This window comes from Lycorma delicatula, chromosome 4 (assembly GCF_047948215.1).
Source record: "Lycorma delicatula isolate Av1 chromosome 4, ASM4794821v1, whole genome shotgun sequence".
Classification (NCBI taxonomy): Eukaryota; Metazoa; Arthropoda; class Insecta; order Hemiptera; family Fulgoridae; genus Lycorma; species Lycorma delicatula.
The window spans coordinates 159,773,171-159,794,501 of NC_134458.1; the positions used below are offsets into that span (position 1 = coordinate 159,773,171).

The following is a 21,331-nucleotide window of genomic DNA, read 5'->3' on the forward strand; positions in this document are numbered from 1 at the left end:
TTCCTGGCTTATTGTAGAAGGCGAAATAAAGACATTTACTACTGCTTTCTTTACTGAATTGAATATACTGTTGTACATCAATAATCCAAGCTCACAAAAATATTGGGGATGTTCATATCACCCAAACAAGTGACACCTTCATTTTGTTCATCATATAGACAGGTATGTATAATGAGCCATCATGCTCTTGGGGAAAGCTAAGTGATGACTCTTACATATTGGAGCTTTATGTGTTACTTCCATTAGCAAGACTGTGACAGATATTGTGAAGCAGCATATCAATTTAGTTATTTTTTTTTTTTTTGGGAACAACCCATTGTGTATTCTGTATCCACTCAGTAGGGGGTTAAAAGATTTATTAAATTTGTAATTAATTTGTAATTTATAAGTTAATGATAAATTATTAATTAAATATAGTTGAATACATTTTTGTGCCTTATCTTCCTTAAAGTTCCATGCTTTCTACCATTTTTATAATAAATTGCCCAATAAAAAAAGTTATTTTTGAACAGACTTCAAAAAAAAGAGGAGGTTCCCAATTTGACCCATATGAAATTTTTTTTTTGATGTATATTCAACTCTTATTTATTGTTCAGTAAATGGACTGGATATTCATTTTTTTTTTATTTTGTACAGTTAATTACTCTCTGGTGATTTGGTTGTATTTCTTTTTATAACTTAAGTAGGAAACTTTTTAAACAATAAATAGTTTCAGACAGACAATTTGAAGATGTTTTTAATTTTCATGTTGTCATTGAAGCTTACTTTTGTACTTTTTTTAGAGTTGAATTATGTAATTTGCCATAATATCATTCTTATATTGAAAGGATTTTTTTGATGTAAACATTCAAGAAGATTAATTTAATTTGAAAACTAAAAAATAATACTCTTCCAATTCCAGAAAATATTAGCTCATTCCTGTACCATTATATTTCTTTCCTAATTTTTTTGAAGATTCAGAGGATGGTTTTTTCATTTGAATATTTGTTTTTATATATATGAACTTTGTAAAATTAAAATGAAACCAAAAGTATGTAAAATTAAATAAAATTATTTAAAACAAAAGTAAATACTCAAAATTCCTTTAAAAAAATTATAAAATAATTATTTTTTCATTATTTCAATTTTTTGAATTTGGTTCTAAATTAAGGGTTAGTAAGTTGTTAAAGTTGCTTTTAAATCTATTAAACAGTCAGGGAAGGAAAGGATAACCTGTAGAATTAGTGTCAGGCTTCCCTAAAAATCCCTTATCCTTCTGTAGCACAGTGTGTAACATATGAAGGGATCTGATTGAACTATAAATCATTCACTCAGATCCCAACCTTTCACTCATTTGATTGATAAGAAAAAGTCAAAGAAATATATTTTTATCACAAATTTTAATGAAATAATGTTTACCTTTACCTATTGATTTAGTTTGTGTTTTAATTAGTTTTTTTTATGCTTCAGACTGCTGTTGGCAATTTAACAGAAAAGGAAGCAAATTTGGTGAATATAGCTGGTAAGTCTGAATGCTCATAAGTCAGGATTTTTTTATTAAATATTTTTAATAAACCTCTGAAAATATTAAATATTTTTAATAAAAAAATAATTAATATTTTTTTAATTAAATAATGTAGTTTCCTGTTATCCAATTTTTTGTATTTTTTAATTGGTCATACAGGTTGGCCAAAAGTAACTTCTAAACTTTTTTTTTTTTTAAATAAAACATTACACATTAACTCAAAACTAATTTTTTTATCTTTAAATTAGATTTCAGTCAAAACACGATATACTGAATTAGGTTTTGAAAGTAATATCTTTTAAATGCTGACCTCTGATGTGTTCACAAATTCAAGCTCTTTTTAACACATTTTGTGCAGTTAAAACCAATGTTTCTTCTGATATTGCTGCTATTTCGGCTCGAATGTTGTTTTTTTAGCTCTTTTAAATTTTTTGGCTTATTTACATAAAAGCTGCTAAGAAAAAATCAGTTGTGCCCATCAAATTGGGTGACCTTGAAGGCCAACAAAAATCTAAATTTCTCAAAATTATTCGGTTTCTAAATTTTTACCAAAGGAATTCCATTGTGGCACTACTGGTATGGGTAGTGGCTCCATCTTGCTGGAACCAGCTTCTTTGATGTCATCTCCAAGATCCGGAATGAAAAATTACTTAGGTAGTTGTTGATATCTGTCACAATTCACTGTACCGAAACACCATTTCTTCAAAGTAATACAGCCTGATGATTTTTGTTGAGGAAAAGCTCAAATTAGGCAAAAAGGAATTGTCAGTGTTGATAAATTGTCAGCAATATTCCAGGCATAATACATAATTGTTTGAGTCCATTTTATGGGCTAATTGAATTTTGTAAGGAAACATCTTTAAATCCTTGAGCAATATTCTGTGTAATGATATCACAAGCCTGCAAAATTTGGGTTATGGAATGTTTTTTAACTTTTGATAATTGATTCCTACATATTTTTTAGTGCTGAATCCGAAAATGACCTTCATTTTTTCCATCACATCAGGATTTTTTACAAATTACAAATTTTAAAATTTGTGAAAATGTGATAAAATGTTTTTTTATATCATAAATTAATATATTTACTTTTTTGGTTTATACTATGCATTCTTATAGCTAAACAATTGAGTGGTCTGAAGAGGGGAGTGGGAGAGTTGAAGATGAGATGGTGGTAGAGCTTGGCCGACTGGTTGTGACAAGACTTAACAAGATGTAACATGTTTATTGGTAGCTGTGAATGCCATTCATGCACCATGCATCTATACTATCAATGCTATTTCAACCATCAGCTTGCATAAATCGAGTTTTTTTTCTGTCCTCTGTGATCAAATACATTTTTGTCATGGAAAATATATTTTCAGGCCATAAAGCAAACTTTCTGTTTTCAAAATGGCTTAAGAGGTTGCAGACATTCTGCAGATTCTCTTTGTAACATTTGTGGTGAGTTAATGGTGGAAAGGCAAAAAGAAACATAAGTTTCGACAAGTGTACTTCACATATTTCAGAGTTAAAATAGGAAATCAAGACAAAACTTGGGCCCTCCACTATGTTTGCTACACATGTGTTAAAGGACTTATATGGTGGTCAAAGGGTGAACAAGAAGTGTTCAGATTTGAAGTTCTAGTGTTTTGGCGAGAGCCACGAAATCATACCAATGATTGTTACTTTTGTTTGACTGTTGTTCATGGTTTCAATTTGAATAATAAAAAAAGGATCGTCTATCCTAATATGCCATCTGCTTTACGCTTTGGTTCCTCATGATCCAGATGTACCAGTGCCAATTCAACCAGAAAATTTACCTGAAAAGATGGTTCCACAAGTGATTTAAATGAAGATAACATCAAGGATTACGAATCCAGATATAACTGTGCACCAGAGCTTTATTCACAGTCTGAAGTGAATGATTTGGTTCAAGACTTACATCTGACCAAAGAAAATCCAGAATTGCTTGGTTTGAGGCTTAAAGAGAAGAACCTGCTAGCAGCTGGCACCTCATTTACTGGTTCAGGTACAGAGAAAGGGATTTTCTTCTATATTTTTTTGGAAGAAGGAGAGTTAGTTTTCTGCACTGATATACGTGGACTTTTGACTCCGGATTTAACATTCCGTATGAAAATACCGATGGGAGACTGTTCGTAGATTCATCCAAAAAAAGCCTCAGAGTTGTCCGTCACAGTGAGAATACGTATCTGTCTATATCGTTGGAATTCTGTCCATTTAAAAAAGGGTTACGATAATTTGGAATTTGTTCTCAATAAAACTAAATACAACAATCATTAAGTGGAGTACATGCGGCAATCTCAAAATAATATCGATGCTCCTGGGACAGCAAGGAGGATAAACAAAATTTCCTTGTTTTTTGTGCAAATGGGATAGCAGAGACATAGAAAATCATTGGATAAGGAAAGATTGGCCAAAAAGAGCTTCATTTGAGCCTGGAACCAAAAATGTGCTTCGAAAAGCTCTGGTAGATCTGAATAAAGTTCTTCTTCCATCTCTGCATGTCAAGTTAGGCTTGATGAAGCAATTTGTCAAAGCCTTACCAAAAGAAGGTAAATTCTTAGAAGGTAAATACGTGTGTGATGAATTTCCAGTCAAGTTTTTGGTAGTTATCAACTACCAAACTAAAAGAGGTGTCTTCATTGGTCCTGACATTAGAAAACTTCTTAAAGATGGCAATTTTGAAAAACAAATTGCAGTTGCAGAAAAAGGAGCCTGGGAAGCCTTTAAAGACATAACCAAGTTTCTGGGCAATAAGAAGGATCCAAACTTCAAATCAACTGTTGAGACCATGCTGCAGAAGTACAAAAATTTAGGCAATTCTATGAGCTTGAAGGTTCACTTCCTAAATTCACATGTGGACTATTTTCCTGAAAATCTGGGTGTTGTTAACGAAGAGATGGGCAAGAGATTTCATCAGGACATGAAAGAAATAGAAAGGCGGTAGGTATCAAAGAAAATGGACTACTATGATGATGGCAGACTATTTTTTACTGGATGTTTCACTGAGATGAATCCTATAGAGAACATAGAAGAAAAATCATGAAGCAGAGTATAAGCCATCTAAAGAAACTTCGACACATGGAATAAAATTGTAAGTATTTTATATACTTCGTCATTTAGGGTGGATGAAGAGGAGGAGTGGTTTCCAAAGGCATGACATTCCTCATAAAAATTAATTAAATAAATAAAAATAAATTAATTTAAAAATGTACTATAATAGAAATTAGGCTTATTTGGTGGCAGTTTTCATTAGAAATTAAGGGGGGAGTCAATGACCCCTTCCCTTGCTCTCTTTTTCAGACCACTCACTGTTTAGCTATGAGAATAAATAGTATAAGCCAAAAAAGAGAATACTTATATTAATTTATTATAAAAAAACGTTTTATATCTTTTATTGTATCACATTTTATAATTTTTGAACTTTTTACAAATTTTGAAATTTGCGATTTGCAAAAAATCCTGATGTGATGGAAAAAATGAGGTTATTTTCAGATTCAGCACTAAAAATACATGAGAATCAATTATCAAAAATTAAAAACACAACCATTGCAGGCTTGTGTATTCAATTACAACCTAACTTAGTGGATTGTTTTCATGTTAAAATTGTAGCATCCTCCAATATACTGTTCTTTACAGACTCAATATTTTCATTATTTCTGGAAGATCTTGGTCATCCTGATCTTCTGGTGTCTTCCATTGATCCAGTCTGTACAAATTTCAAAAATTTTGCATGCATAGCTGCAACCACTCAAGGTGATTTTCTAGTATTGTAAAACTTTCAAAATTTTTATTGTTTTTCAGAAATATTCCTCTGACTTTCCAAGTAAAATGTGATAATTTTTATTCTTTCTTGGAGGATGTATTTATACAAAATAAATCTTGTTTTTATTTATTGTTTTAGTTCTGAAAGAAAAAAGTGATTTTTGGCCAACCCGATGTATATGCTTTGTAGGCCTAACAATTAGTTTTAACAATATACCCAATTGGTCGTAGTACATAATTACACTGATGTTCCATGAAGAATGCAAAAAATTTCAGGACATGTTCTACTTGTGAAAATAAAAAAAGAAAGTTCATGTAAACGAAAGTTTGGAAGTGCTTCATTAGCAAGTGTTAACTGGCCAGTTTTTGTTATGATTAAGATCCACAGAAACTAAATACAAACGTAAGAATTTGCAAGTTTATTAAAAACAAAAATTATTGTTTTAGTATACATTAATACATTTTTATGTATACAAATAAATCAAGAACAAGTTTTAAAAGAAGTCATGTTTGATTGTATTAAGTTTGTGCTGATGAGATATGTCAACTTTTGTGCGATTATTTGTTAATTAGATTTAAATGTTGCTGATTTAAAACATTTCTGTTTTAGATTTCAATAGATGTTTTCTTTGTATAGAATATTTCATTCTGTTGTCATAGTTGTTTTTAGGTTTAGAGATTTGTGGTGAATGCCACTGTCTTTCTTGTGTGTTTGTTGTCATGGTATAAAGTTATTTCTCATAGTTACATATTAACAAGCATTAGTAGAAGATGTTATTATATTAATAAAAATGACCAGTTAGGAGATATTTTAGCTGTTCTTATAAATGTGAGAAATGAAGAATATTATTATGCAAGAAAACCATGAGTCTTATCATCATCAAATTAATAGTTAACATCCTCAGCAGTCAGCTATTATTGCAGATATTCTATGATTTTGCAGTATATGGACTCAGATCCAAGTAGAAATAGTTTTAAGTAAATTTTTACATCCAGTTATCTTTATTCTTTGATCTGTGGGTTTAATTAAATTAAACTGTATAAGTTCATAATCGTAACATATTTTATCTTGATGTTAATTGATGGACTAATTTTACTTTTGTAGAACAATCACCATTGATTCCATCAGCAGTAGCACTATCGCCTGCTTCTTCATCTTCTAGTCAGAAATTGACAAATGATACACTAGTTTCTCAACAACTCCCACAGTTATCGACATCACCATCTTTGTTATTATGTGAAATTAATGGTGAAGATACATTGGCCATAAATAGTAATGTAAACTTAAATTCTTCTAATGCTCTTCCTGTAACAACTCAACAAATAGGTATGGTTATTTTTCAGTAATCTTATGTTTTAAAGTTAGAATACTGGGTTATGTTTTATATAAGAAGGTGTAAAAGTCTGGTAGTTAAGTGCCTTATGTAATTCACTATATATTAATTGTTGTTTATACTTGGAAATATCTTTTGTTTTTCATTTATATAACTAGCTAAATTGAATTATGTCACATTATTGTTGAAAAAGAATAGTGAAAGTGATAAGGCTACTTTGCTGAAGGAATTTGTTATAATATTATTACTTTACAATATATTGTTATTTATCCAATACTTATTTTACTATTAAAATGTTAGAGGAAACGATTAATTGAAAATATATTTGAACATACAAATTTTATTGTCGCATATAAAAGAAACTCTAATTAGATGCTGTATATAATATAGAAACCATTTCAACATAAAAATTTGTGAAGGGTTTGCTATTTTTGTTTCAGTTATAAATTAAAAATTCCTCTTTCATAAACACTTAACTCTTGTGTTTATTAATATGGCTTGTTAACCTTCTTCCTTTTTGTTGATGTTTAAAATGTTACCTGTTTAATGTAGAAATAAAAGTGACTAATGGAAACAAATATAGTATATGATGTGTTTAACAAGAGAAAGACTGATGCATCTGTTTTGACAGAAGTTTGGTGACTTACTGTATAGTGATGCAACGAGTGTGGTTCATGCTGAAGGCATACAATAGGCTCTAAAAATACTATTTTATTTCACAAAACATTTATAAACAAAATTTATTTTTAATTTGTTTTGATTAATTCTGTAGTAAAATGATATGTATAAATTATCATTGCACATAATAATTTAATTGTATGTGTGATTAAATATTTACTTCAGTAACAGAAGAATATTTTACAGTTATTTTGTTAAGTATTTTACAAAAGTCATTTCTGTTAAACTGGATTTTTGGGTGAATAAGTTTGTAATGTATTTATATGATTCAGTTATAAGTTTTGACATATGGAATGTTTTGAAAATTGAGAATGTAATTTTTTGAACAATTTAACTATTATAGATATTCTTTTTAATGTAAATTAAATTCAGGGCACTTAAAAGAAGCATAGGAACAGTAAAAAACTTTGAAAACTAATTTGCACTATTACCAAAATATAAACCCCAATATAATTCTATGAAGAAAGGAATTCAACATTTAGTGTTAAATTTTTTTTTTTCTTTTATTACTTTTTCTTATAAATTATAATGATCTTTCATTTGTAAAAATGTTTTACTTTGTTTGGAAGTTGTACTAACTTATACGCATAAAAATTTTATTTTCATTCTTAATTCTGTACAGGTTTAACAGACATTTTTAGAAATAAAAAAGACTACATCTTTTTTATTTTTTATACATTTTGATGTATTTGTGTTCTTCGTACTAGTTTCCTCTTTTCTAATAATATGATTCTGAGTTCTGATGCAGCTTTTTCCTTAGAGTGATTGAATTCCTGTGGGGGAAAATTGGCTTATTCTCACCTGTAACTGCAGGCATGAGTCTTTACTTGATTGTACCATCCAGAGTCAAATAGACCTAATTCGTTTATGAGGTTGACACTTCTTTTCCATGTATTGCTGAAAACAGCATGGCTTGTTGGAATAGGCAATGTAGGAAACTGTGCCAAAACCAAATTTTTTCATATCAGTAAACCTGTTATTTCAATGGAAGTAACTGAGATCAGTTGGTTGTTTGATTAAAATTAATATTTAAATACTGTATAATATATGTATTTCAATTTAAAATTTATCCCTAGCATTTTTATATCATCTGGAATTGTGACTGTTTTCATCAACCTGTTATTATCTAAACTCATACTTTATACAGTTCATTTAAGTATTATTCTCTTCGCTGAATGTTGTTATATTTGTAAAATTATTATTTTTACATAAATATGAACATACTACAATAAAAAAACAAAATATAATTTGATAATGTGAGTGCATAGCACAGTGTAATAAGTCTTATAATAAATGTAAAGAGAAGTAGCTATAACATATACATCTATGTAAGTAGTTTTTTGTGAGATAGTTAAAATATCAAAACTAATAAAATTGGGTCAAAATATTACTATGCAATTGAATGAAAATTAAACATAAAAATTTTAAGTTTTAGAAGAAAGGCTGTTTGTTGCAAAGAAGTATTTTTTATGTTGGCTGTGTTAAATTACTATTTGTCGTGTATGTGGACACTGATATTACTTCTGTTCACAAAATGATGTGAACAATGTAGACGGGGTAATTTAATGTTGCTTTAAATCTATTACTTTTTTCTTTTCTTTTTTAAATAACCTTAATTATGTTATTTGGTGTGAATAACATAATTATTATTTATTGTTATAATCATGGGGATCTTCATTGTTTATTGTTAATATTGTGTTGTTTATTTACCCACATTGGTTTACTTGGCATTTCTCCTGCCACCACCCCGTTCAGTCGCCCTAAAGCATAAGACCGAATGTCTGTGCCACAAATGGCTACTGAGCCTTGAAACAGTTTAGCAGCCAGTGTCCTAACTAGCTCCTAGAGCATGAGTGGAATAAGCATGGTATCATACACCACTTGCTTGTGTGTCCCACTGCCCACTTTTCATATATCACTAAAATGGGTAGGTGCAACCTGTCAACTACTAAAACATGTATCAATAATTAAATTTATCTCGTCAAAGACAGCAATTCACTGCCACGCCTAGGCCGCTGAATGCCAGCAAGTACCTGTCCACCATTAAAGCGCTTAGAGCCTTAAGCTAACTGGTAGGCAGCCATATTTCTTGGGTTAGCTTCCTACAGCAGCACGGTAGGAGTCTTTTCCTTTAGGCAAACTACTGATGTCGGTTGAACAAAGCAACTGCATCAAGGACCTCCCATAAAGTCCAACAATGCGCTCTTGCCCCATTGACTTGTCCATGTACAGAAGATGGCCCGACAGCCTGTAATCCATTCTAGCAATCCTCCTACACTTGTGCATTACAGAGACGGCATCCGCTGCTACTTGCCTAATGTGTTTGTTAAATAGCAACTTCTCATCAAACAAAACACCTAGGTATTTATGAACTCAAACTCTGTTGATTATACAGCCTTTATACTTAATATGGGGGTTACTACTGTATGATAATTTGTCTGCACCCTTGAGAAGCATAAATTTCGTCTTGGGCCTAGAAATCTTTAAATTTTGAATGTCCATTCAGTCCTCTGCGGTTGACAAAGCCGCCTGCGTTCGATCTTCTAGCTGTGGTCATGAGTACCACAAACTAACAAGGGGCAGTTATTAGCGAAAGCCTGGGCCATGACCCTTCCGGGAATGTCAGCCCCAAATATCCGTCAAATACTATGTTCCACACCAAGGGACCGAGAACGGAGCCGTGCGGGCTTTCCCTGGTGACTGACTTTTCCACAACTAGGTGTGCATCCTTAAACAGAGCTGTGCGATCAGACAAGTAGTCACGCACTATGGCCTGCAGGGCTACAGGAACATTGCAGTGTTCCAACTCATAGAGGACAGAACTCCAAAACAAGGAAGGAAATGCTGCTATGTCAATAAAAATTGCCAAAACATATTTACAGTCGGCGCCTTCCACTTCGGCAAGTGCATTTAAGATGCAATTCTCGGTGCCAACCCCTTTCATGAAGCCAAACTGGCCTTGATTTAGAAGTGAGTTCATATTGATGCCTTCCCAGAGCTGTTCCACAATCAGCCTTTCAAGCAGCCTGATTACCAGCAAGAGGCTGATTGGTGGATAACTGCTGATCTCACTCGGATCCTTTCCTGATTTTAAGAGCACCCTCACCAAAGCCACCTTCCAACAAGTTGGGAAGCAACCCCAGCTTAGGCACCCTGTCTGCCAAATGGCTCTCTTATGACAGGCAGCAGATGATAGAAAATATCTGGGTCAGGTTGGTCAATCCCCGGTGCCTTTCTCACAGTCATTTGAGAAACCACTCGGCCTATATCTATGGGTTCCACAGTTTATATGCCAGGGAATGGTGTCTCACCCACCCTAACGCCGACTTCTGCTTCACCCTCTGGAGCATCTGGAAACAGAGTATCCAGGAACACCTGGTAAGTCATCACAGATGTTAAAGTGTGGTCATGATCACCAAACCCGCATCGAACACTGTACAGCAAGTGCAATGGCTTTGGCCAGTAACATAAAGCTGCCCAGAGGATGCGCTGCAACTTGTGCATGGATTCTTACCAAAGCTTGAGTTTGGCTTCCTTGATGGCATGAAAAAACTCATTACCAAGTAGAGATTCCTAGCTTCAACGAACTGTGCGAGACCAGCGTGTCTGAGGTCAGTGAGTGGTGAACCCCAGGCGGAAGACTTGGCGTTAGCATCCAGAGCAACCAGCTTTCTGATGCCTGAAAAACTGTCCAGAATCTGCCCCAAACTTCACCAACAAGTCATTGATACTCCATCCAAGCTGGAAGTATCCTGACAACAGTACAACATCAAGTGTACCCCTTGTGACTTGCACGACGGTGAATTGCTCGTCAGAAAACTGAGGCATCTAGAAGACACCAACAAGACCGAGCTGATTATGATCACAGAGAGTGGCCGTTTCCCATGAGAATGAATAACTTCAATCCCGTGGACCCTATCCCGGACCGTGTATGGCTCCTGGACCAAAAGGAGCTCGAGATCATACTCCTCAAGGATCCTCATGACTTCATTGGTATCTGCCCGGGAATGGTGAAGGTTTAACTGCCTCAGGCGCAAATGATCAATATGGTGATGACGATGCTCGAAAGCTTCCTCCAATTCAGGCGTCACCATACACCATATTATGCATGATCTTCGCCTGGGCTATATCGTGCGACCTGCATTATTTGCCTCCGACCCAGTGTCCAGCATCAAAGCCTTTCACCAAGCTACAAGGAGCGCACTTTGCAGGCGCTGTCTTACTAGGGCAATTAACTGCCCTGTTCCCTGCAAGGGCGCAATGACCACACATCTCAGACTGTGTTACTCACATAAAATAGTACATTAATTTGTTGTTTTATACTATCTGTCATAACCATTTTGTATGTGTGGCACAGGTAAGTTTATAATTATAAAAGGCATCTGTCAGATTTGCTTTCTTTGAGAGTATTGATGTTCACTTACAGTCAGTCTCTGTGAAGATGTCCCCTGTATTTGCTGAATGTTAGTTGAATTTCAGAGAGTTTAGTATACTTATATACATCAGTATAATCTCAGGTAAAAAGTAAGGAAACTAATTTATTCCTAATTTTCCTTAATAAACTTAAGTTTTGTGACCGATTTTTGACTTGCATCTCGTCACCTAATACAGATTCTGTCACATCATTTGATATACATGCATTATGTTAAAATAATAATTTGTTTTAAATTAATTTAATTCAAAAACCATTATCAGTATGTTCTTTCTCAGCGATGAATATTGTAATCTCATGAATGAACCAAATTACTTATGATTAATGATGTGTTGTGCATTGTAGTTATAAATTTTTATAGTAGTAACTAATCATAGACACTAATATATCTGTATGTCCTTACTTCACAAAAAAAAATTTTTTTAACTGATGGCCCTAACTAATACGTGTAATTGTATATGATGATGATTTTTTTCTGTAAATTTTATGGTAATTCCCTGTTTAATTTTTCAGTGCAGGTTGATGAAGATCAGCATCATAAAAGTAAGAGTTGTGATATGTGTATAAACTACGAAGCCCAGTTAGTTTCGATGCAAGAAAAATGTAAAGATCTTGAAAAACAATTGGTAGTCCTTGAACGTTGTAAAGAGGAATTAGCTAAAGAAGCTTTAATTAGAAAGGATATGGAACAAAAGTGGAATGAAAAGAAAGAATTGCACAAAATTGAGGTATCTATTTCTATTAAGCAATCTAGTGATTGTTATTGTAAATTATATTTTATATATTGTTTATGTTTTGTATGATGAAGTTACATTCCCCAATGGAGCCAAAAAGGTATAGGGATTTGGCTTATACAAGCTTATATATTCTTTACAGTTATATAAAATGTTAAGTTGGTATTAATAATGTGTTATAATGACAGTTGGCAATGCTGAAAAACTTATACCAAAATATTTGTATTGTTGAATAGCGTATATGTTAGATTGTTTTAAACGTTTCTAGAATATTTTTAGGGCTATGTACTGCCATATTACTACACTTATATAGAAAAATCCCATATGCATAAATATGAGTATATATTTTAAATAAGTTATAAAAATTCAGATTACATAATCTGTATGTACTAGAAGAAAGACCGTACCTTACCTTAAGGAAGAAGAACTTTGCAACAATAAGATCACTTTAAAAAAAAAAAAGAAGTCATATTGTGACTTCAGTATCTTCAGCTACTGAAAAACGCTAACAAGCATCATTGAATGCTAATTCATTGAAACTTCACCTGGCATTTTTAATTTCAGTGATTTCTAGGAACTGTTTTACTGAATATGGCATTGGTTATTGATACTTTGTGTAGTATCACACTATTTAATTTTCAGTATCCTGCTCCCTGACAAAGATATTGCAGAATGATCAGGTTGTAAGAGTATGCAGTTTACCATTTTACCTGGGACTGTAAATTATTAATCAACCAGGTTATCAAAAAGTTTTTTTATCTGTATGTATTGTATATAATATTTTATCTTTCATTACAGTCATTTTTTTTATTGTTTGTATCACATTGTAATACTGTATTTTGTACATGATATTTGTATTTTCCTTGTAATGTGTACAACTGTGCCTAAGATGATAAATAAGACATGTGATTACTTATATTTTGTTTTATAGTACGTTAAGATTCTTTATGTATATTTTAAGGTACTTGAATTGCAGACAAGAGCAAAGGATGCTGATAATGCATTAAAAGAAGTTAAAGAACTATTTAAAAATACCAAAACACAAGTAACAGATGAACTAAATCGTTTAACTACTGAAAGGAGAAACATACAATCGCAGTTAGATAGGTAATTATGGTGGTAGTTAATTTACTTATCTTTTTTTTTGTTACATTTTTCAAATACTTAAATGTCTGCATTTATAATTATTTGGTATTTTTTTTTTGTCTTCAGTCCTTTGACTGGTTTGATACAGCTCTCCAAGATTCCCTACCTAATGCTAATTGTTTCATTTCGGTGTACCCCCTATATTCTACATCCCTAACAATTTGTTTTACATATTCCAAACGTTGCCTACACAATTTTTTCCTTCTACTTGTCCCTCCAATATTAAAGCAACTATTCCAGGATGCCTTAATATGTGGCCTATAAGTCTGTCTCTTCTTTTAGCTATATTTTTCTAAATGCTTCCTTCTTCATCTATTTGCTGCAACATCTCTTCATTTGTCAGTTTATCCACCCATCTGATTTTTAACATTCTCCTATAGCACCAAGTTTCAAAAGCTTCTAATCTTTTCTTCTCAGGTACTCCAATCGTCCAAGTTTCACTTCCATATAAAGCAATGCTCGAAACATATACTTTCAAAACTCTTTTCCTGACATTTCTGACTGAAGGCTTGTTTTGCCTGTGCTATTCAGCATTTTATATTGCTCCTGCTTCGTCCATCTTTAGTAATTCTACTTCCCAAATAACAAAATTTTTCTACCTCCATAATCTTTTCTCTTCCTATTTTTCATTCAGTGGTCCATCTTCATTATTCCTACTATTTGGTGTAGGAAAAGTAATGTGACTGATTTAAGTATTAAAGTTGTGCTTTATATGCTGCTTAAAAGAAATTAGTTCCAAAGGAACTTTCTTCAATTTTAAGATAATTTTAATACATGCTCATATCATCTGATCCTTGCTGTCTGTATTTTTTGTTCTTCATAATTTCCTTTTCATTCCTATTCCTGTCTTTTTGTTATTTCCAAACTTCATTTTAAGAATTTAATTTTGCAAGCTTACATTCTGCTTATTCTCTTCTTTTCATTACCCTAACTCGTACTTGGAAGTACTTTATCCAGTAATATCACCTTCTTTCTCAAGATACATCTTGACTCCACATTATATCCCCCTCACATTAATAAAATAATTGCTCTTGCCCATCTTTTTCATTTATTTCTTTTCTGTTTACTTTACACTCCTCTATTATTCTTCCTAGGTTCTTCCAACCCTCTTTTATCTCATCTTCTCAAACTATCTGTTTATCAGTGTGTACATTTTCCTGGTGATTACTGCTTGTTATTTTTCTGTATTAAATCTTACTTTATACTGCTGTACTCTTTCTAATCATGCATTCAGTTGTCATTAAACTTCTTAATCTGTAATTTCTACATTACTAAACATTTAATTACTAAACATTTTCTACATTTCTAAACACTACTTTTACATAATTTATGGTACTTACGTATTAACGCCACCGCAGCTACAGCTTTATTTAAAAACAAAGTAGTAAATCGGATTTCGGTGGAAAATGGGCCGATATAGAGTTTAACATAAATAAATAAATATTTATTTTATAAATATAATAACCAAACTTAACCTACGCTCGCTAACCTTGACTAATTAACACCGTAATTTTTTGAGTATTTATTTAATAAATTCAGTAATTATTGCAATTTATTAAATAAATACTCAAAAAATTACAGTGTTAATTAGTCAAGGTTTGCGAGCGAAACGAGCGTAGGTTAAATTTGGTTAAATTATATTTATAAAATAAGTAAATATAAATAACCATTTATATTCTGTTTTGAATCTGTTTCGGCCCATTTTCCACCGAAATTCGATTGACTACTTTGTTTTTAAATAAAGCTGTGGCTGCGATGTCGTTAATACGTAAGTACCTAATTTATTTTCATGTCCAAAGTAGGTAGCAACATGAAATTAGAGGTTGTAGGAGTGAAGTAAGAACTTCTTTTGCTGCAGGACTGTTATAACAACCTAAAAGCTCTTCAGAAACGCTAAATGTGTCTTAAGGAGCACTATTAAGGCTCTGATTGGTGTAGCAAGTCAACAACTGAAAGATAAACTGAATAATTTCAGAACTGAAACAAATCTCTCTGTTCGTATAACAATCTATAAATGTTGTCTGTAAAGTTAATTATTTTGAGTTATAGTTTTTATTTAAATTGAAAGTGTATTGATAAAGGCCAATATGGATTCAGTATTATTGTGATAAGTTCATGCTTATACAGTATCAATACAATTCAGTATCATCCTTATACAAAAATTAGTATTGAGATTTTTCTAATCAGAAATATTGTTTTAATTATAATAACCTTTTAATGCAGTATTGATTAAATAAAAAGAAAAAAAAAGATATGTATATGTATATATATCATATAGAGAGGCATAATTTCATTTATCTGTTCCATTTTAAGTATATAATTGCTATTAATGTCATTATGTTTTTTTCAAGGTTGCAATTAGAAAATGAAAATCTTGTTGGTAAAAGAAATGCTAATGCACGAGAATTACAAGATGAAGTTATTAATTTACCTGATAATGTTGAGGTGAGATACTACATTTATGTTGCATTTAACTTATTACATTTAACTTTATTTTTGTAAATGCATCTATCGGCTATAAAACGGTCATCTTAATATTGTCATTGTCGAAACAGTGACTGGAAAAAACCTCTTAAGGTAAGAAACAGATGAAAAATAGCTTGGAACTAAGTCTCAGTTGTATAGAGGATGATCTATTTTGGTTCTAGCCAAATAATGAGATGAGTTTTTTGGGTTTGAACAACCAGATGTGGGCAACTGTTGAGCCTTGTACACAAATTTAACAGACAGATACCTTTTCTTATAAAAAAAAAGTGAACATAATTTTGTGATAAGCCAATCTTAATTTATGCTTTCTAATATAAAGTGCTTAACCTTTGTCCTTGTATTCTATTAGAGTCAAAGCATTAACCATCATTCAGAGATCAAAGCACACTTATCTTTTTGCTCCTTAAAAAACATCGTTGGCATTTAGCTTAATTTTAATTTTTAGTTACTGAAATGGTGTAACAAAATCTCTTTGAGAATGATACTTGAAATTTCAGGAAGAGACAAGACTAGGACATTACTGTAAGAAACTATTTACTATCTGTTCTTACAGAGATTTTAGTTGACTAAAGAAGTACTAAGATTTTAGTACCTACCAAATCACCATCAATTAATAGACCAGCTGCCTGCTATTTATAACATAAGCACATTCTTGAGTTCTCTTTGTTTTATTGTTTATGTCATTTATGCATATTTCAGTTATCTGGTGAAGAATTTTACCAGTTTCATATTTATTTTATCTCAAAAACTGAAACCATTTTTCAAGTTTCAGCATTTTAAATGTGTAAATAGATTTTTTGATTATGATATCTGCAGTTTTATAAAAAAATGAAGGAAGTCAGTTCAGAATGGATGGAATAATTTTGCACAGTACTGAAGTAATGATGTTTGCAAATTATGCATGAATTGTAAATACGCCTCGCTTATTAATCAAGGTAGAATAATGTCCCGTTATGGTTTAAGGATATATTAATTGGAAGATTTCATAATTTTTATTTTCATTAATGAATTTTATAGATATTTGATAATATGTGGAAGGTAAACCAGTTACTGTATACCCATTAAATGTACAGTATTTTTAATTTTATTAATGAGAGTTATTAATTACTTACACAATTTTATTGAATTTTACTGTTGATTTTTTTCAGGAATTACAAGAAATGTTACTCAAGTGCAGAGAGGATCTGATATCAGCACGTGTTGGGCAGGAAGCTGCTGAACAGGAAGTGGCAAATTTAAAAGAAGAAGCAGAGCTTCAAATGTTCCAGACCCAAGTGGATAATAAGTCAAGCCAGCAACTAAACAATTCATTGACTGTTGAAATTGAATCTCTGAAGTAATTTGTTTTCATAAATGCTGCCCATACATTTGTATGAATTCATACACTGAGTATGAATTTGTCTGAATTCATACAATTGGAGATTATGTTAATTAAATTAAGATGAAGTTTTCTTAGAATTGTTTTTCTTAATCATTTATTTTTCATTCTGTAAAAGATTACCAGATTAATCCATTATCTCTATTATGATGATAGTAATTTGACATTGCATTGTAACATACAGTATGGATTTATATCTTAACCCTATAAATTTGTGATGTCTTACAATGTGTATGGGTCTTTTCACCTTAAAATATTTTTTTAATAATTTTATTTGCTCAGAAAAAATTCTAAAAAAAATTATTGTATTTTATTGGACTGCTTATTCTATTTACTCAACGTTATACCATTCATGGCTTTTTGACTACTTACATAAAATATCAGTGAAGAATTTTCACAAGTTTCATGTAAAATAAAGTTCTTAAGCCTTAAAAAAAAAAGATATAAAAAATGCAGTTTGAAACTTGAATGGATATATTTTTTGAAAAACGTGTTGTAATTAGCTTCAGAAGAAAGTTTTTAGAATACTTTCAGGGACAAAATCTTTTCTTAGTTATTTGTTTTTCAGCAAGTTTCAATTGAATGTTCGCCACTTTTCTTAAGCTTGAACATCTTCTTTGATTTCCTTATAGCCTCTTTCTTTCCTTCTCAGTGTCTGTAAGCACTCCAGTTGTTGTTTTTTTATCCTTTTCTACTCTTCTCAATACTTTCTCATTTTTCTCTTGTCTGTCTATTCATCTTTCTCCGTTCTTTCTCATATATTTTTCAAAACACTAGATGCTTCTCTTCCTGCCTTCCTTGATTCATATTCAAATACCATACACCATACCATACAAAGTAGTTTACAGACTTATTCCTCAGTTCAGTAAGAATCCTAAATGCTGTTAACAACCTTTTCAAAATTAAGGTACATATAATTTAAACTACATAAATATTTTTCAAGGTTTTGATTAGAATTTTTTCTTTCTGATAAAATTTACAGAGTTTATCTACCTTTTAAATCCTATAAAAGTTGAGATTATTGAATTCCTATCTGTAATTAAAAGATAATTATGGATAATTAAAGATAATTATAATTATTTTTGTTAAGGTTGCTAGAGAATGAAATTGACAGATAACAACTGGGTAAAGGAAAATTCCTAGAAATCTAGGATATCCTAGGAGTCCTAAAAATCTTTCAGAGAAATATTTGAAAATTAGTTCTGAAGAAAAGCAAAAGAAGAAATCACACAGTATAAATTAGATTATTAAATATGACATTTTTATCAATCACAAATGTCTGTAGAGAGTTTCTAATGCTGTGGTTAAGATGTTACTGACATTTACAATGGCAGAAACTTGTTTATATGCTGTAGAAAGAAAAATGTATACTGAAGAGTAAAAACGTAAATTGGGATATCCAAACAATTTTCTAGGTAGTGGACACCCACCCAGTTGGAAAGGAAATTAGTGCAAATTATAATATTTATTTCTATTGAAAGTATAGAAGTAAAGGCTACGATTTGTTGAAAATTTTTCCCAAAATCCTATTGTGAATTGAAAATCTTTTTCCAATTATTTTGGTATTATTCAAAACTATATTCTTCATTCATAACATGTTATACATATCAGTATATGTTTAAGCAGAAGCAATATGTGTTGTTAAAATGCATGTAATTTACATTATGCTAAAGCTTATTATTCCAGAACGTTAAGAGTTTGGCAGACAATATTAATTGTCTAATAATAATTTTTATTTTAAGAATTATTATTTCTGTGTAAAACAGTTAATGTTATTTTTAATCTAGATCACAGTTGCGTAAAAGTGAACTGGCTCGTCATCAGACCCAGCTGATGATACAGCGAGTTAGTAATGAAGAGAAAGATTTGAGATTGGAAATTGAAGATATTAATATGCAACTTTTGACTACTAATAATGCTAAGGTAAATAATATTTTAAAGTAATTATAATTTTTCTTTTTTTTAACATGATGCTGCTATGCAGTAAGTAGTTGTATTGCTCATGCCAAAATATTTTTTAAAAAACTTTGTGACAAAGAAAAGTACATGCTCGTGTTTGGTTGTAAATAAACTTTTGTATTTTTATATAGTAGCTATGTTACTGCATATACAAAATACATGGATTTTTTTTGTGATTTATATTTTTATTATTTTAGAAACAATTGGAAGAACAAGTATCAGAATTAAGAAGTAGTCTGTCATCGCTACAAACTGAACTACATAATAGTGAGATTGTACAAAAGGATTTTGTTAGACTATCTCAATCATTACAACAAGAATTGGAACGTATAAGAAGTTCACATACTCAGGTATATTAATTTTACAAAAGTAATGATAAACATGTTTATTTTATATCTGTGAATTATTTATCATTTATAAGGATTAGGATGATTGATAGCATACTCTGCACTCATCACTGATGTTCTGATTTTCTATGAACTTTTTGTAATTGTTTGTTGTGATGGCATGGATAAACCCTTCAGTTTCTCCAAATTGAGACCTGTCCTTCAGCCAACGCATAGATGTGTCCTTATCGGCATTTTCAAGAGAATGGGGAAATCTACTGTGGAGTGCCTTAGATTTCCATGCTTGGATCCTATCACTGGTTGTAATATTATTGGGTTAGAAATTGTCATCATTCAGTTTTTGAGGAGAGTAGCCCTTGTCAGATATAACTATTGTTTTGTGCAATGGCGATGTTTCAGATCATCCGGTATTTTGTTAATGTTGTGCGTACCATGATGTTCAGGTTTTCAAGATCTGTGTGGGACCAATGAACAACCCCAAATGAGTATGTGAGAACTGGCACACAACAAGAGTTAATGGCTTTGATTTTGTTTTTTGCGTTGAGTTCTGTCTCCAGGATTTTGCGGAGTCTTTCTCTGAATACTTTCTCTAATTGCTGTTTGCTTGATTTATTGTTTGTGATGAGGGTCTGTTTGAAACCAAGGTATTTGGAAGTGTCCTCTGTATCTAGTGGCCATATTTCTCCATTTCTCAGCAAACTGTTGGTTTTTGGAACATCCTCAATTTCTCCCTTTATAACCTTTAGAGTGGCACATTTCCTGACACCAAAGTGCATCTGGATATCATTGCTAAATATGGCTGTAATATTCAGCAAACTTGTAAGCTCTATATCATTGCTAGGATACAATTTGAGATCGTCTATATACATTAGATGGTTAATAGTATATACACTTTCCCTTTGTCAGTCATTTTGAAACTGCGTCCTGATTGGTGCAACATACTTGAGAGAGGGTTCACAGCTAGGCAGAACCACAGGGGGTTCAAAGTATCGCCCTGAAAAATACCACGTTGTATTGCGATTGGTTTTGACTTATTTCCTCCTCTAGGAAGTACCAGTTCTACATACCATGAACTCATTAACTTCTTAAGGAGATCAATAATATTTTGATGAATGCCATGTATTTTTAAAATAAGTAAAAGCCAGCTATGAGGCACCGAGTCATAGTCCTTCTGATAATATATCCATGCAACTGACAGATTTCTTTTCCTTCTCTTTGCCTGCCCCCCTATTATCACATCTATGATCAACTGTTTCTTTCAACCTTTAACATTCTTCCGGCAACCCTTCTGTTCCTCAGTGAGAAGGTTTTCAGTTGTTACATAAGTAGTGATCTTACGAGCCAGTATTGAGGAAATAATTTTGTACACTGTATTCAAACATGATTGGCCTGTAGTTTTTTGGATCTGGGGTTTCTGTAGATTTTGGTTTCAGGTATATAACTGCCTGGGAGATAAAAGTGGGTGCTTCAGAAGGACTGCAGACCAAATCATTCAAAATCGTCACCAAAGGGGGATGGAGAGCTACCAAAAATTCTGAATACCATCAGGTCCTGCTGTTTTCCAGTT

The 21,331-nt window shown here is 31.8% G+C and overlaps 1 protein-coding gene across 5 annotated transcripts in view; it reads left to right on the forward strand.

Annotated features, from left to right (window-relative positions):
* The window catches only part of Rbpn-5 (Rab GTPase-binding effector protein rabaptin-5), an 86,441-nt gene that overhangs the window by 58,214 nt on the left and 6,896 nt on the right, over window positions 1–21,331 (forward strand). For all 5 annotated transcript variants that reach the window (XM_075364608.1, XM_075364610.1, XM_075364609.1 and 2 more), the window contains 8 exons: window positions 1,450–1,501; window positions 6,375–6,596; window positions 12,227–12,441; window positions 13,409–13,554; window positions 15,945–16,038; window positions 17,229–17,416; window positions 19,246–19,381; window positions 19,615–19,767. In XM_075364608.1, coding sequence (XP_075220723.1) covers window positions 1,450–1,501; window positions 6,375–6,596; window positions 12,227–12,441; window positions 13,409–13,554; window positions 15,945–16,038; window positions 17,229–17,416; window positions 19,246–19,381; window positions 19,615–19,767 — 1,206 coding nt within the window. The remainder of the gene's footprint in view (window positions 1–1,449; window positions 1,502–6,374; window positions 6,597–12,226; window positions 12,442–13,408; window positions 13,555–15,944; window positions 16,039–17,228; window positions 17,417–19,245; window positions 19,382–19,614; window positions 19,768–21,331) is intronic.